This window comes from Peromyscus eremicus, chromosome 15 (assembly GCF_949786415.1).
Source record: "Peromyscus eremicus chromosome 15, PerEre_H2_v1, whole genome shotgun sequence".
Classification (NCBI taxonomy): domain Eukaryota; kingdom Metazoa; phylum Chordata; class Mammalia; order Rodentia; family Cricetidae; genus Peromyscus; species Peromyscus eremicus.
The window spans coordinates 59608977-59624376 of record NC_081431.1 but is presented as its reverse complement, the minus strand read 5'-3'; the positions used below and the strand labels follow the sequence as shown (position 1 = coordinate 59624376).

Sequence of the window (15400 nt, the reverse complement as noted above, 5' to 3'; positions counted from 1 at the left end):
ACAAATATCCCAGAACAGGATGCTGTAGTGACTGACCATCAGACCAGATGGCACAGATGTGGGGTGCTGTTTCCTCTATTCATGATGACACACCAGCCACTAACTGAGCAGCTTTTATGCACAAGCTCTCTCCAGAGTGCTTTAACTATATGATCTTGTTTAATCCTCCCAGCATCCCTGGTATTGCTCTGTGTTACGGAATGAAAAGCTGAATCCTAGAGCTGCAAAGTGGGCTAGTCACTTTGAAGTCACGTGAGTGTTGTTCGGCCCACAGGGGCCATCCTGGATACAGGCATTCAGGCTGGTTCCAGGAGTGACTCTTGTTCCAGCTCTTACAGTAGTCCCCTTACATCAGTGAGACAGAGAGATACTTCTGCCCTTGGCAAGCTGCCAAGGGGCATAGAAAGTTCCAAACCCCTCTCTCCTTGCAGAAGGAGGTAGTCAGAACTTCCCACCACCCATCTGCATGCTCCCTTGCCCTGTCACGCCCAGTCTCAGGCTGAAGCTCCTCAGTGAAGTCTCACAGACTGGCTGTGAGGGACAGTGACAGCTACAACCTCACCTGCATCCCCTGCCTTGGTATCTGGTCCTCACGCACCATCATGTAGGAGGCTCCTCCCACCTGGTCCTCATGTACCATCATGTAAGAGGCTCCTCCCTCTAGGAGCAGCTGTCTAGGCTCCTGCCTGCTAGTTCTAGAAGACTTATGTCTGTGTAATCATCTCAGCTTTGTAACCAGTCAGAGCCTGCTGGCCAGAGGAAGGAGCAAGAAACAGGTGGGATGCTGAGCATCCTGCCCCCCTTTAGCATTCCAGCAGAGCAACAAGGGTCCCTGTCCCACTACCCCACCAAACATGTGTTCAGCTCTGTGCAGGAGGTGAGGATTTGGGGCACAGTCCTAAAGGCTGTGGGCAGTTAGTAGGTGGGTGTTCTAACTTACCCCTGCACCCAGGCATCATCACCCCACCCCACATCATGCATCGTCTCCAGACCTATAGCTGACAGGTGTTAGCAGTGAAGGGTTTGTGACTTTCGTTGAGTGTTCTCAGAGCCTTGTGAAACAGTCTACCACCGAACCGTGCGACTCCTTGTCTGGGGAGTGAGGTATGTCGAGAGGTTGACAGTAGGGCCCACTGCTGCTCTGCCGGTCACTGTGGCCAGGACAGTAAACCTCCTGACTCCGCCCCAGGCCTTACCTGCCTCAGTCCAGGGTACCGACCACACAGCAGGAGTTTCATTTTCTTTGTTCAGTCTCCCGTTCATAGTGGAACAGACTCATTTCCTCTGCTGTCTGGTCTGGTGGGAAGTTCGAGCCGCCTGTGGAACAAGGCATCACTCACTACTGTTGTTTTATTGTAAAAATGAGGCATCGAACAGCTTGACAGCCTCATGTTGCTGGATGGGAAACAAGAAGGCACGGGATGCTTCTGAGGATGTGGAAGCAAGACTATCAGTCTGGCTGGTTACTGTCCAAACACTCCCTGTGAAATTCCTTCCCATGAGGCAGGCTGGGTGGGGATGCTGATCCCTGTGGGACATTAGAACCAGATCTGCTGAGTTAGGAATGGAGAGATATGGTTTGGGTGACCTTCAGTAGACCCGGAAGCAGAAGCATACTGCCCTCAGTCTCTGAAGGGCAAGAGTTTGGGATTCAACCCAGAGGGAAGGGAAGAAGCCTAATTAATTACTGCTCTGCCCTGTCACCCCTGCGAATCCTGCTGACTGTTGGGAAAAGTCACCCTGGAGGCCAAGGAAAAGAATGGGGAGACAGGAGAAGAGAGAGGAGGAAGCTGGGGTGAGGGTGGGTGGGGACAGAACCTACCTTCCCCTGCCATTGTCTGGCTTGGCTCCTCAGGAAGGCCACGGGGAGGAAAGTGGGGATTTGGGGTTGCAGGTAGCTTTCTTTCCTCTCCATTTTTCTCCTTGTCTCAATAGGAACCACGACATAGTGTGAGGACCATGAGAGCGGGCTCACTACACTTCTCTAGCCTGGGCTGGGATAGAGGGACAGGCCCTATTCTGTGCCTAGTGGCTCCTGGGTCCCAGGACAGGCTGTAGTTCTCACCAACTTGACCGGTCATCAATGTTTGAACACTTACAATCAGGCGCCTCTGCCCCTGGAACAGTGCACAGTCATCACTGGCCGGAGAGGATGCTGGCCTGGTGCTGTGGCAGGACCTGTGGCCAGCTTTAACTTCCTGGGCTCTATGTTATGGAGAGGTAGCCAGGTCCCAGGCACTGGCCAGAGAGGCTAGCTTGACCCTAGAGAGGTGTGACAACCAGCTCTTCATCTGCTAACAGAGAGGAGTGACATTGATCACCTGCCCCGGTTACCTTCAAAAGACAGCTAGAATCCACAAAGTAGAAGAACTGATTTAAAGACAAGGTAATTTGAGGTGTATGGGGTAGGAGAGTTGCATGAGTTCATCTTTATAATTTCTTTCCACCCTAATTGAAGAGTAGGTTCTGTTTTGTGCCCTGGACTGTGCCCTCTCCTGTGGTAGGAATAAGCTGACCATGCCACAAGACAGGAGGGCAGCTGCGGGGGCTGGAAGGGAGCACACCGGGGCCCTGACTTGTGCTCCCCAATGTGTACCCGCCTCGTAACTGAGCCCACACCCTTTCCTAAGGTAGGGGCCGAGCTCAGGGTTGGAGCAAGGGCAGAAAAGAAAGGAGAAACAAGAGTAAGCCAGTGAGAGGAGACAGCTGGAAGCTGTTCCTGGCACCTTGGAACTAGTATTTTGCTCTGCAGGTGGAGAGGGGAGAGATGGTATTGTGGAAAGGGGGCTCTTTCTACCTCAAAACCCCCAGAGGTGCTACCTGGGCCCTGACCCCCCCCATTTCTTCTTGATACAGCAGCTGTAGGTAGAGCAGGGGCTGCTGTGGGGAGTGGTTGACTAGGAAAGTGTTTTCTCCAGGACAGCCAAGGAGTGTCAGGAATCCAGCAGTCTAGAGAGTTGGAAACTGGGCTGGTTTTTAATTGGGACAGAATGCTGGGGCAGATAAGGCTCTTTGACAGTAATGATGAGACCCAGACAGGGAAACAGAGCAAGAGCCAAGCTTCCCTTTGTGAGCTGCAGACCCCTCCTCCCCATCCCTCACCCCCTGCCCCCCTCCCACCGCCATCAGGCCCCACTGGAATTTGCTGGCTGGGAGACAGTAGGAATTGGGAGGGCTAGTCCCCTGCCCCTACCCAGCTCTCCTCGCCAGCTATGGAACTTCAGTGCTGGTGATGGGCATTCTGAGCACAGGGGAAGCATGGCCAAAGCTGATTCTGTCAGCAGATTCTCTGGGTCTGTGGAAATGAAGCTGCTTGGTACAGTGGGGTAGAAGGAGTGGAGTATATTCCTTAGGTTTCCAGTATTTATCACAGCGGGAGTCTTGGACAGCTACCCTGGGAGTAGTGTGTGTGTGTGTGTGTGTGTGTGTGTGTGTGTGTGTATGCATGCTTGCTCAGGGCCATGAAGATACTGGTTTTAACTGTAACTGTATGGTGCCAGGTGCACACCACATAGAAGCTGAGGATGTCTTGAACCACAGAAGTGCCCTGATGAGGTGGAGGGGATGTGTCTTGGTCCTCATGGAACGCCCCCCCACCAGTCTTGATGCTGTTCTCTCATCTGTCTTTGGGTTCCCCACTCTCACGATGGCACCCAGCATATTTCTTGGTTGTTTTCTAGCAGAATGTTTACAGGCATCCTCTGTCGTGCATGAAATATTTCACATTGAAAGTTTGCAGAGATTAATTCATAGAATTAGAAGAGGCCTTGTTTGCTCATGAGCAAACTAAGGGATACACAGGTGAGGCCATACTGCAGACTCAATGTGTCCCACAGCAAAGACTGACTTGCCCAGTTCCCTTTCCGCTCATGGGCATGCCCAAGGGAGCTGTAGGTCCAGTAGAGAAGTGACCACCTCCTGGGCAACTCTGGAAACCAAAGATGCTCTTTCTTCTGTCATTAAAGTCTTTCCTTCCTGAGTTTCTCACTTTTGAGGGAGTGGAATTTGAAAGGTCACCTTGGGTCTGGTCTTAGCCATCTGCCCTTGAGAAGGGGAAGCTTTCTGACATCCCCAAAGGAAGTAAAGAGGAGGAAGAAAATGGTTTCCTTTTTTAAAAGCATTCTATACCTGGTAAAATTTTCCTGCTGTCTTACTTAAAATGAAAACCTGTCATTCTGTGCAGGGTGATGGTGAGGAACACCAGCCAGGCTTTCTGTGTTCTGACTTAACCCCGAGGATTTGGGGGCTCTCCATGCCTAGGAGCCCTGTGCCTTCCATCTCCACTCCCTTGTGATGGCTTCACACAGTGTCAGAGAAGTAATTTAACTTGAGCAAAGCTGTGGGAGGCCCCTGAGCTCAGCTTGAAGAGAAGGGGGATATTTTTGCCTCCTAGAGGAAGAAGACTCATTTTCCCAATGCACCCCCCTTCCTCCTGTTCAGATGAGTTTAATTTTCTTCTCCTCTTAATGAAGATGGATAAAAGCCAAGCTATATATTCAGGGGAAGCCAGTCAGGGAAGCCGAGTGAGGGGGCGAAGGGACAGAAACAGAGCTTCCCTCCCGGAGAGGAAGTAATTAATTGTAAGAGAGAGCTAAGATGGGGAAGCCTTTGGTAATAGAATATCAGCCTTCAAATGCAGGCGGCTAAAAATGACACCGGAGCATGGGAGTCTTTTTTATCTGTTCATTTGTACATTCAACAAAACTTTATTGAGTACCCGTGATGGGCACAGACAGGGAACTCAAGAAGGCGTCTGGAGAAGGTTCTGGCTCAATTAACTAGAGATAGTTCAAGCCCAGATCTAAGGCCTACTGTCACCAAGATAAATCATTGACCAAAGCCTCACTAAATGACTGAATATATTGACCTTTTGGATTTAGGATTAGCCGTTTAAATATCAACAGCCATGACCCTGGTTACACCTGGCCAACTTGTCCCTTCACGGGTTAAATAATAATGTTGTCCATTTATTTTTCTGTTTACTGATCCCATTGTTCCTCTGACCTCAGTCCAAACAATTAGATCAGCCCTGCCCTTTGAGTGTCTACTGTGATATCACAGAGTTGCCATAGCAACAGACTATGATGTCAACAGAATGCCCAGTGCTGCAAAAAGAAGCACCTTAGTCAGAAAGGAATCTGCCATGTGAAGTAGAAGCAATAGAAGGCAGAGGAGCTGAAAGAGCGTCAGAAAGAGCATCTTGGCTGTTTAGGATGACATCGAGCCTGGGTCCTCCTTTGCTGGAATCCTCTGCAAACCTCCAAGGCACTTACAAGGACTGATAAGAGAATAAGCTTGTCCGGAGGCAGGGGGATGAGGAGGTGACCTTCAGAAGGCCTTGCAGCCCAAGAATCCTAAAGCACAGAGGACAGTGAGAAAGAGGAGATTTGACTAGCCTTGACCTATTCGGGGGAATTAACGTCCGTGCAGACCTCCTAGCGGCCGAGCAGATTTGACAGTTACCAGCTGGAATTTATCGTCTTGCATCTGGGAAGATATGCAGCAATAGATATACAATGACCCCCCTCGAGCCCCGTTCCCTGCCCTCTTCCTCACCAGCCCTGGGAGGAAGGCTTCCTTCCACTTTTGAGCAAGGAAGCTGATCCTTACCAGCAGCTGGGGCTCCACAAACATCCCGCCCATCCCTCTCGGGCTGCATATATCCCAGCTTCTTACCAGCTGGGCCAGCGCACTCGGAGGGCAAGCAACCGGAGAGGGGAGTGTGTCAGGCCGGGTGCGGAGCCGCTCCACACGTCTGTGCCCCTGTCTGTACAGATGAAAGCTGGGCGGGCTGAGAGAAAGGAACGGAGACTTCAATTCTCCTCAGCTTCTCAGCAACAGCAACAGTAACAGCCAATGAACCGAAGCTTCCTTTAACCCTCAGAAGGGCTTGGAAGGTCTCTGAGAAGCAAGTTGGTTTGCAGCCCCAGAGCCCGTGTCTGGGCTCAGAGCTGGAGAGGCTGGAACACCGTCTCCCTGCAGGTCGGGCTGGCATGAGTTTCCGTGCAGATGGGAATGCAGCCCATGCTCCTCCGCCCGCCCAGCTGCTCTGTGTCCTTAGCTCAGTGAGGTCGGACTACCTGGAAGCTGTACACCTGCTCCGTGCACGCCTCTCTCCATTTCTGCATTTCCTTCTTGGGAACCTGAACTGGGAGGAGGTCCTCTCTTCTTCATTTATTCTGTCTCTCCGGCCTTCTAACTGTAGCATCACAGGCGAATGCTAGGAAGCCACAGGCCCCCTAGGGCACCTGGGCTACCCCTCCCGTTGCCAAGAGGGAGCCCTGTCCCTGTTCTCCAGTGCTAGAGCCAGGAGAAAGGGCAACCCATGAAGCCTGCCCCAGCTCGCCCCGCGTCTCTGCCACAGCCTTAAGAGTTGGAACCAAGGACTTACTTCTCGGAGGGATGGTAGCAGCAGGGTGGCTGGTGGCTCCTCTGAGGCTGCCGACCTGGGGACGGAGCTTCCAAAAAGATGTTGAAGTTTCGGGCTGATCGACGGGTCAGGTAGGGATTTCCTCTGTGAACCACGAGCCTAGTGAAATCGGAGCAGTCCGAGTTGGTTGCTCATCCTGTTTGAATTCAGGGCTCGGCGGTGAGGGGTCTGCTGGAGATGACCACAACCTGAGAGGACAGTAGTTAGGTCAGTGGTTACTGCATTGCAGTGTCTGTGGAGGGAAAGCTATTTTGAAATTGTTAACAGCGGGTGGAAAGAGGGCATTGTTTGTAGGGTTGCTGGGTAGGAGGCTCAGGCCAGGGAGAGGTGTGCCATGCCCTGGAAAACCGAGCTGGGCAAACAGTGGACTGCTTCTGTGTGTGACTGTCTGAACAACTGCCTGCAGGGTGCTCCCAGGAACACAGAACAGAAGAGGCCTGGAGGGGTAGGGTGGGTGGGAAGCAGGTAGACATTCCATGCATAGGGCAAAACAGAGAATTGGGCGTTTTAAGGACCTTGCTTGTCCCGGATTGCTGCCCTCAGCTTCATTGGGTGACAGGCAGGCACTCTTCCTTGCAAAGATTTCCCTGTGATCCAATCGAGGGAGCATCCTTAAAAGAGTCAGGAAGGAGGAGGGACTATAGTTTAGGAACTAGAGGGTGGTTACCGATGTGCTGAGTTCAAATTCAGGCCTGGTAGATACTGGTCAGGTTTTAGGTTCAACTCAAGCTACAAACTCCGGGTATCCAAAGAGGCTGAAGACATTGCCTGCTGTACCTCTTTCTCCTGAATTCCTGGCTTTCATCTGAACAGCACCGGCTGGGCAAAACAAAACAACAACAAAAAAGCAAAACAAAACAAAACACCCTTTGATATTATCTTTAGCTCCGCCTGGCATCCTGGGGGTTGGGACACATCCTGGACTAGTGGGAGACGGTGGAAGGGACCAAGTTAAGCACACTTTGCTCAGGCGCTGGCTGGCCTGAGGCTGGCTGAGCAGAGTGCCAGCTCTTGGCTGTGGGTGTGCTTAAGTGCCTTTAGCAGTCTCGGTCCCCACGCCCGTTCCTATGGTTAACTGGAGTCTATGCTGGGCTCTGTTTCTGAAGAGGTGTCAAGGAGGAGGTGGGCCTTTAAACTCATCCGCCCCGGTGGGCTAGACACTACCACGTTCTCGCCAAGTGGTCCCCACTTACCAAAGCCATTGCTCCTTGGAAGACCTCTCTGCTACTTTCCTTCTGCATGTCCCCTGAGAGCTCACCCAGGAGCTGGCTTGACATCCTGTCAGCCAGAGGCACCTTCTCCCGTCTGCCTCATTCCCAGCCCCTGGGACCTGCTCCCCCAGCTTCCTGGCAGGCTCTCTGCCCAACACCCCACCCCACTCCTGGCTATAGCAGCCCTCAGTTAGGTACAACTGTTAGGCCACCACTGACCTTGCTGCTTGGTGGAGCCTGGGGCTTCTGCCATGCCTAGCAGCCTCTCAACAGGAGACCCATGGGTCTCAGGGTGTGCCTGAGTCCCAGCCCAAAGCTCAACCCTGGAGTTTCTGAATTTCTGGATACATTTAAAGAAAGGGATGGAGCTGAGAGCAGGAGAGGAGTCCAAGGTCACAAGAGAGTTCCTTCAGCAAATTATGAGCAAGCATTTTCTGTACGGAGCACGGGCAGTCGCCTTCCCTGAGAGGGAGGCTGCTGCATGAAATCGGGACTGTGTCAAACTCAGGCTCGGAAAACCCCGTCTCGCCACCCCCACCCCCCCACCCCCACCGTCCCCAAGGTGGCCACTGAATGCGCTGAGCATAGCTTGCTGAGAGCCTGAGATCTCTGGCAGGTGGCTAACACTGAACCAGCCAGAGGTGACCAGGCTGTCATTCTCTCTCCCCGACCCCACCCACCTGCACCTTCCTGACCCCGCTGGGGGAACGGAGCCACTTCCATGGCCTGCCATCCCTTTGGGTTGTGACTCTGCCCTCCCCAGCTGATGGCGTCTCTCTCCCCTCTTTTTCCTCCGCAGCCACAATGAAAGACGCAACACATTTCGACACCCAGTGACTGGCCAGGTCCCGGAGGAGAACAAAAAGTTTGACTTGAAAACGTAAGTTCCCCTGCGCTTGCTCTCTGGCCTCTGCCACTACTGTCCCGCTGCTACCGTGTGTAGGTTGGGCAGGGAATGAAGGAGGAGGGATTTGGGGCCCTTACCTCAGCTTCGAGGACCAGAAACCTCTGGGCCACATCTCTTGACCCCTCACACACTGTTCCCAAGTTCCATCAGAGAGCATGACAGTGTTTCCCATAGGCAGAGCTGAAGGAATAAAAGCCTGCTCTCAGTCTGGGATAGCCCCTGGGAGCCCCTGAAGGTAGCGCAGGGGAATCGGATGTAATCCAGAGGTCTAAATGCTCATGTTTCACTCGATATCCTGCCTCACTGAAGGGGCGGGGGAGGATAATTCATAGTCCACTGAGCTACTGTGCCTTTGAGCAATGAATTCCACCCCCTCACCCTCCCCACCCAGCCCTTCTAGGATCAAATACATAGCTTTATGTATGCTATTGAACCTTTAAAATAGAAGGCCGCAGGCCTGGTGGTACATGCCTGTAATCCTAGTTTCTTAGGAGCCTGAGGCTAGAGGATCTTGATTTCAAGGCCAACCTGGGCCTGTCTCAAAATAAGAGTAACCGTAGTCTATTATCTCAGAGTCCAGATTCTTAAATGTACATGAACAGGAGAAAGCCACGTGGGTGGCACATGCCTATAATCCTAGAATTTGGTCCGCAGAGGCAAGAGGATCAAAGAGTTTAAGACCAGCCTCACATAGTGAGTTTGAGGGCAGTCTGGTCTATGTGAGGCCTTGTCTTTAAAAAACAAGCCAGCCAGGTGGTGATGGTGCACGCCTTTGATCCCAGCTCTTGGGAGGCAGAGGCAGGCGGATCTCTGAGTTCAAGGCCAGCCTGGTCTACAGAGCAAGTTCCAGGACAGCCAGAACTACACAGAGAAACCCTGTCTCAAAAATCCAAAAGACAAATCCATAAATGAACAGACAAGAAAAGGGAGATTATCCCAGAAGAACCAAAGGAGCCCCTGGGATGATTTCTGAGCTGCACCTGAGGCTGGGACTTTGTGCTGATGCTGGGGTAGTGGGGGCAGGGCGGGGGCAGGGCGGGTGCTTTCCCTTGCTTCTCGGCTCTGACTAGTTGCCTTCTGTTGTTGACTTACATTCAGATCGGCCTTGGACATGTCCAACAAAACAGGTGGAAAACGTTCTGCTACCATCAACAGCGACTTATCCAACCACAACATGGTGTCAGAGGTTCCTCCAGAGCGGCCCAACATCCGGGTAAGTCCAGCCCTTTAGGAAATGCTGCCAGGTAGGAGGATCTCAGGATCTCCAGGAAAAGCCTTGCCTGCCCAACACATCTCTAGGTTCCAGTGGGCAGGCAAGGAGGTACAAGAACCCAGTGCAGAGCACAAGGGAGGAAAGCCCAGACAAGTACCTCATAGAAGACGAGGCTCCACACACAGGGTTCTCTACCTCAGCCCTACTAGTTTTTGAGACTGGGTAACGCTTTGTGGGTGGGGCTTTCCAGTGGTGTAGGCTGTCAAGTAGCGTTCTGACCTCTGCCAACTAGATGCCCACAGGACCTCCTTTCCTGTTGTCATGGCCGAAAATGTCTGCAGATGTTGTCCATGTCCTTTGGGGACAAAATCTCCCACTCTCCTAAGGACCACTGATCTTAGGAGACAGCAAAAGAACCTCCCATGAAAGATGAGGTGATAGGGGCGTCAGCATGGGAGGTGGAGGAAAGGGGACCCTGGAAGATGAAGTTATCCATTGAAAAGGGGGTGGAATGTGTCCTTTGAGGCCAGTGACTGTGGGACTTCGAGACTTGGACAAGCCGTTTGAGAGGCGTGATGAGCACTGAAGGTAGAGAGGGGAAGGAGAGGAGTTGTAGAAACCAGGGGAAACTGGGAGAGAGCAGTCCCGGACTGCAGTGTGTTCGTGCCAAGCACTCTCCCCAAACCAAGTGTGTGTGTCTCTATGTGTACTAGCAAGCGTGCGTTGGAAACACAATTGTGCAAGTTGCACAATCTGAAAAAATATGACTTATGTAAAATGTACAAAGGTGAAGAGCAGAGCTGCATATTTATAGACATCTCTGCAGCACAAGCTTATAATCGTGGACCGCAGACCGATTTTGGGTCAGTGGCTGCCTTTAGGGAAGAGAAAGGTAACAAGATTGAAGCCCTCAAAGGGAGGCCTAGCTCCACTTGACTGTTCTTATTAGGGGGAAGAAACAACATAAAGGAATGATTGTGGTGATAGTCCCTGCTTTTCTGAAATGCTTGAAATGGTTCAGAAAGGTGTTTTCAATTTTTGTGTGTGAGACAGAATGCGTGTATGGGGGTACATGGGACAGTGGGTGTGTGAGAGGGAATGCGTGTATGGGGGTACATGGGACAGTGGGTGTGTGAGAGGGAATGCGTGTATGGGGGTACATGAGACAGTGGGTGTGTGAGAGGGAATGCGTGTATGGGGGTACATGGGACAGTGGGTGTGTGAGAGGGAATGCGTGTATGGGGGTACATGGGACAGTGGGTGTGTGAGAGGGAATGCGTGTATGGGGGTACATGGGACAGTGGGTGTGTGAGAGGGAATGCGTGTATGGGGGTACATGGGACAGTGGGTGTGTGAGAGGGAATGTGTGTATGGGGGTACATGGGACAGTGGGTGTGTGAGAGGGAATGCGTTTATGGGGGTACATGGGACAGTGGGTGTGTGAGAGGGAATGTGTGTATGGGGGTACATGGGACAGTGGGTGTGTGAGAGGGAATATGTGTATGGGGGTACATGGGACAGTGACTTACCCCCACCAGCCACAGTCCACCTCATCAGGAAGTTCCACAGCCTTCCAGAATAGTACCACCAACTGGGGACCAAGTGTTCAAAACATGAGCCCTTTTAGGAGATATTTCACGTTCAAACCTCAACAGGGAGGCTTGGGAGTCCGGGAAGGAAAAAAAGGATGAGGCTCTTCCCAGTAGCTGAACCCAGAAGAGAAGGAGGGGTCTTATGGCACACAGGGGCTGAGGGCTGAAAGGAGATTGAAGGTGTGTGGGAGCTTGGGGGGACTGAGTGCTCTGGCTGAGGAGAAGCAGCTAGAGGAGGGTATTTTGAAGGTAGATTTTAGTGTGTGTGTGTGTGTGTGTGTGTGTGTGTGTGTGTGTGTGTGTGTGTGTAAATATGTGTGTGCGGTGTTGCTAGGGATGGAATCCGGGGTCTTCTGCATGCTAGGCGAGAGCAAGTGCTTCACTACTGAGCCGCACCCCTGCCTCTTAGAGGCAGGTTTGAGAGAGACATTCAGTGGGGCAGCATTGAGGAGACCGTGGATCAGCGTTGTCCTTGGCCAGGGGAGCGAGGCTTCTTTCAAAGACAAAGGTGGCAGTTTTCTAGGTAAAGGGTATGAAATCGAGGAAGTGCGTGTATAACTACAGTTGGGTATCTGGAGCCTGGCTGTAAGAGCGGGGGAGGGAAGAGGTGGGAGGGTCGGGAGTTTTGGGAAAACGGTGTGAGGCGGAAGTGGAGTTGCTGTTCGGGTCTCATCCCCACTGGGGCTGGGGACTGGAGGTCTGTGGTGTGTGTGCAGCTCACGTGTGTGCAGTATGATCCCCACCCGCACCCCCTTGAGCAGTACTTCTATTCCTGAGAGTTCGGAGGAGACAGGAGTGATGGGGTTAAGTTGGAATGTTGAGTTTCATGAAAGACAGGGCAGAAAGTCAGCAGGTGGGGATTTTGAGTCTGGCTCGGACGGAAATGAAACCGGGCAGTAGCGTGTGCGTGGATCCAGCAAAGAGGGAAGGGCTGAGGAGCTGAGGCTCTGCGTGACGTGACGTAGAAAAGCTGGTAGAGCTGAGGAGACGGGGAACAAAGCCCCAAAGACGAAGTGTTGTGATGGGAAAATGTTCCTGTGGGGTTGAAGGTGCTGGCGGTGTGGTGGCTTGGGTGCTGGCAGGGTCTGGATTCTCCATGCATGGCTTGGAGTTGAGGACGTGAGGTCATATAAAAGGGCATTGGATGGGCCATCCTCAAGAGCAGTGAGGTTTCCCATGCTGATTGCAAGTCTTATGGCGAAGAGAACGGCTGACACCATAATCCTTAGACTAAAACCAAACACACCAAGCAAAAACAACAAACAAACAAACAAAACACAGCAGGGTTATGCTGAAAGGTCAGCCGCAGAGCTCAAAGAAGACAGTTTGTCATTGCCAGACCCGGGGGTGATGCGTCCACCCGGCAGTGACAGCCGGGGGACACTGTCTACCCTCCCAGCTCTGTGGAATGTCTGGTGTAAGACAGGGACAGGATGCAGAGGGGATAGTGTGGGGACGTTGTGTGCGTGCCAGAAGCCTTGTGCAAGAGGTGATGGTAAGGAGAGTAGGGGGACCAGAAGAAGGAGCAGATGGGTCTGCTGGATGCCTGGGGAGGAGGCGCTGGCTGCCAAGCCCGATGACCTGAGTTTGATCCTCAGAGCCCACGTGGTGGAGGGAGAGGACAGCTAAGACCACAGATCGGTCTCTGACTTCCAACCTCACCATGGTGTGTGTGCATGTTCCTCCCAGGAGGAGGAAAACAAAAGACAAAAGCCATGCAACCACTAGTATGTTGAAATGTTGAAACTCATGTTTGAGATCAGACGATCCAAAGAATTAAAAGGCCAGGCCCTTGAGTTAGTTAGACGATCACAGCCTCACATTGCCTCTTACTGCGAAGGCACCAGGGGCCCACTGGAGAGGTATGCCCGTTAGCAAGGACAGCTCCCTTGCCAACAGAGCTGTAAGGAGAGGAGAGGACTTGGGCTAACTGCTGCCTTTGCCCCTCCAGGCGACTCGAACTTCCCGCAAAGCCATTGCCTTTGGTAAACGCTCACACTCCATGAAGCGGAACCCCAATGCCCCTGTCACCAAGGCCGGCTGGCTCTTCAAACAGGTGAGGCCACCCTGCCATGTTGCCTACAGCGACCGTCACTTTCTTCACAGCATTGGGAGGCTCCTGTACTCACGGCAGCTCAGGCCCTCTTTGGTGTGTTTTCCTCTTGCCTCTGAATGTCTCCCAATTGTACAAAGGTTCTGAGAAATTGAAAACCTCCCCAAAGTGAACTAGTGTCAAATTGGGGGACCCAAGATGAGGTTCCTGATGGGCATATGTGATGACTTTGAAATATGCCCGGTCACTAATCCCATCAGCAACCCATGGCACGTTCCCTGTGCATCCCCTCGCTGTGTGGGGGTGGGGTGGCCTCGAGTCCTGGAGTTTACCAACTTGCCCTGGATGGACACTGCTGTATTCTTGTCTGCTCTTCTACGTACTCATTCTGGGGTACCTTTTGCCCCCCTTCATCTTCCCCGGAGCCTCAGAAATGACAGAACTGGAAAGTCACAGGCAATAATCTGATGTCAGTTCCCGGTATCTGAGCTCTCAAGGGAGTCGCTGACACGTGCTGGTGGCAGCGGCCGGCGCTGCAGCTCCAGCCGGATGTCCTTGTAACTAGAGCAGTGCTCTGACTGCGGCTGCCTTCTCTTCCACACCCAGCTCATGGCCTTCCCATCTGTCTCTCTGTGTGTCCCGCAGGCCAGCTCCGGGGTTAAGCAGTGGAACAAGCGCTGGTTTGTCCTGGTGGATCGCTGCCTCTTCTACTACAAAGGTGAGTTTGCCCCAGCGCTGCCCTGCCGGGGCAGGGGGAGCCACGGACCACTCTGTCTGGCTGTTGGGCTCTGCTCTGGAAGCTCATTGGCAGGTGGATCTCTCCAGGCAGGTTCCTAGCACTGGCAGGATGTGGGCCATGGGCATCACAGCCCAGTCTCAGATTCATTCTCTGCTTATTCAATTCCTAGCCATAAATAATTATCCAGGAGGCAGCAGTTCTGGGTCCCAAATGATGATACAGCAGGTGAACAGGGCAGACATTTGGGGGCTGAGATTCCTGGGTAGGGGGAGGAAAAGGGCAAGGAGGAGGAGGTCACTAGTTACTGCTTGAAAGTCACCGCCTAATGGAGGCTGGTGCTGATTTTCCTCCTGGCCCAACAGAATATGCAATCTGGTCTGGCAGCTAAGACTGTTTACCATTTTGTTTACTGTGAAGTCCGCAGCACTAAAAGCTGGACAGCAGGGAAGATGTTCAGGCGAGGCTGGATAAACAAATAGTCCTGGCCTCTAGCCTCTCTGTCACCCCCCCCCCCCACATTCACGTGGGGCTCCCCTGCCCCAACACAAGAGGACAAAGATCTGAGGAACTCTGGCACAGCCTCTTCCAGGAAGTTATTCTAAAGTGCACACAGCAACATGTGTCAGGGTGAGTGAGCGCAGAGGACCCAAGCAAGGGCTAATGACAGTTACGGTGACCAAGATGCGTGGGAGGGGGCGGGCAGGAGGGATGAGGAGAGAGAGGTTGAGAAGATCTCTGAGCAAGGCTGTGGGCTTCACTTACCTGCTGTGATGAAGGCCTGGTCTGAGAGCAGGGCGGTGAATCATTAACTTCAACAAATACATGTTGTACCCGCTCACCCTCTGCCCTGGAGCTGCTCTTCCTGAGCTGAAGCCAAGCAAGGGCTAGGGATACAGGGACAGGGACAGAGGAGAGTCTAGAACTAAGGAATAAGAAATTCCCCTGCCCTTAGAACCGGCATGGGACAGGATTGAGGGAGGAGCCAGGGTCTCTGAAGAAAAGAGCAGGGCATACCAAAGGATGCTCATGGGCCACAGAGGGATGGTCTCAGGATGCCCCATATTCATCAATTTTCTGTGGTTGGGTAATTAATAAAGGAGAGGGGTTTGTTTTGGCCTTTGGATCTGGAGGCTAGGAGGTCTGAGAGCTCAGTGCTGGCATGATTAGCTGGGGGTGGTGCTGGGGGGGGTATTGGTGCTGCTTTGGCACATGTCAGAAAGTGGAAGGACAAGTGGGGACATGTGGAAAAACACAA

General features: G+C 52.6%; 1 protein-coding gene across 1 annotated transcript in view; it reads left to right on the top strand.

Moving 5' to 3' along the window:
* Plekha6 (pleckstrin homology domain containing A6) overlaps positions 1-15400 on the top strand; it is a 121163-nt gene that overhangs the window by 70589 nt on the left and 35174 nt on the right. Inside the window, 4 exon segments of the mRNA XM_059281226.1 lie at positions 8441-8521; positions 9647-9761; positions 13305-13409; positions 14052-14124. Of these exon segments, the coding sequence (XP_059137209.1) occupies positions 8441-8521; positions 9647-9761; positions 13305-13409; positions 14052-14124 (374 nt within the window).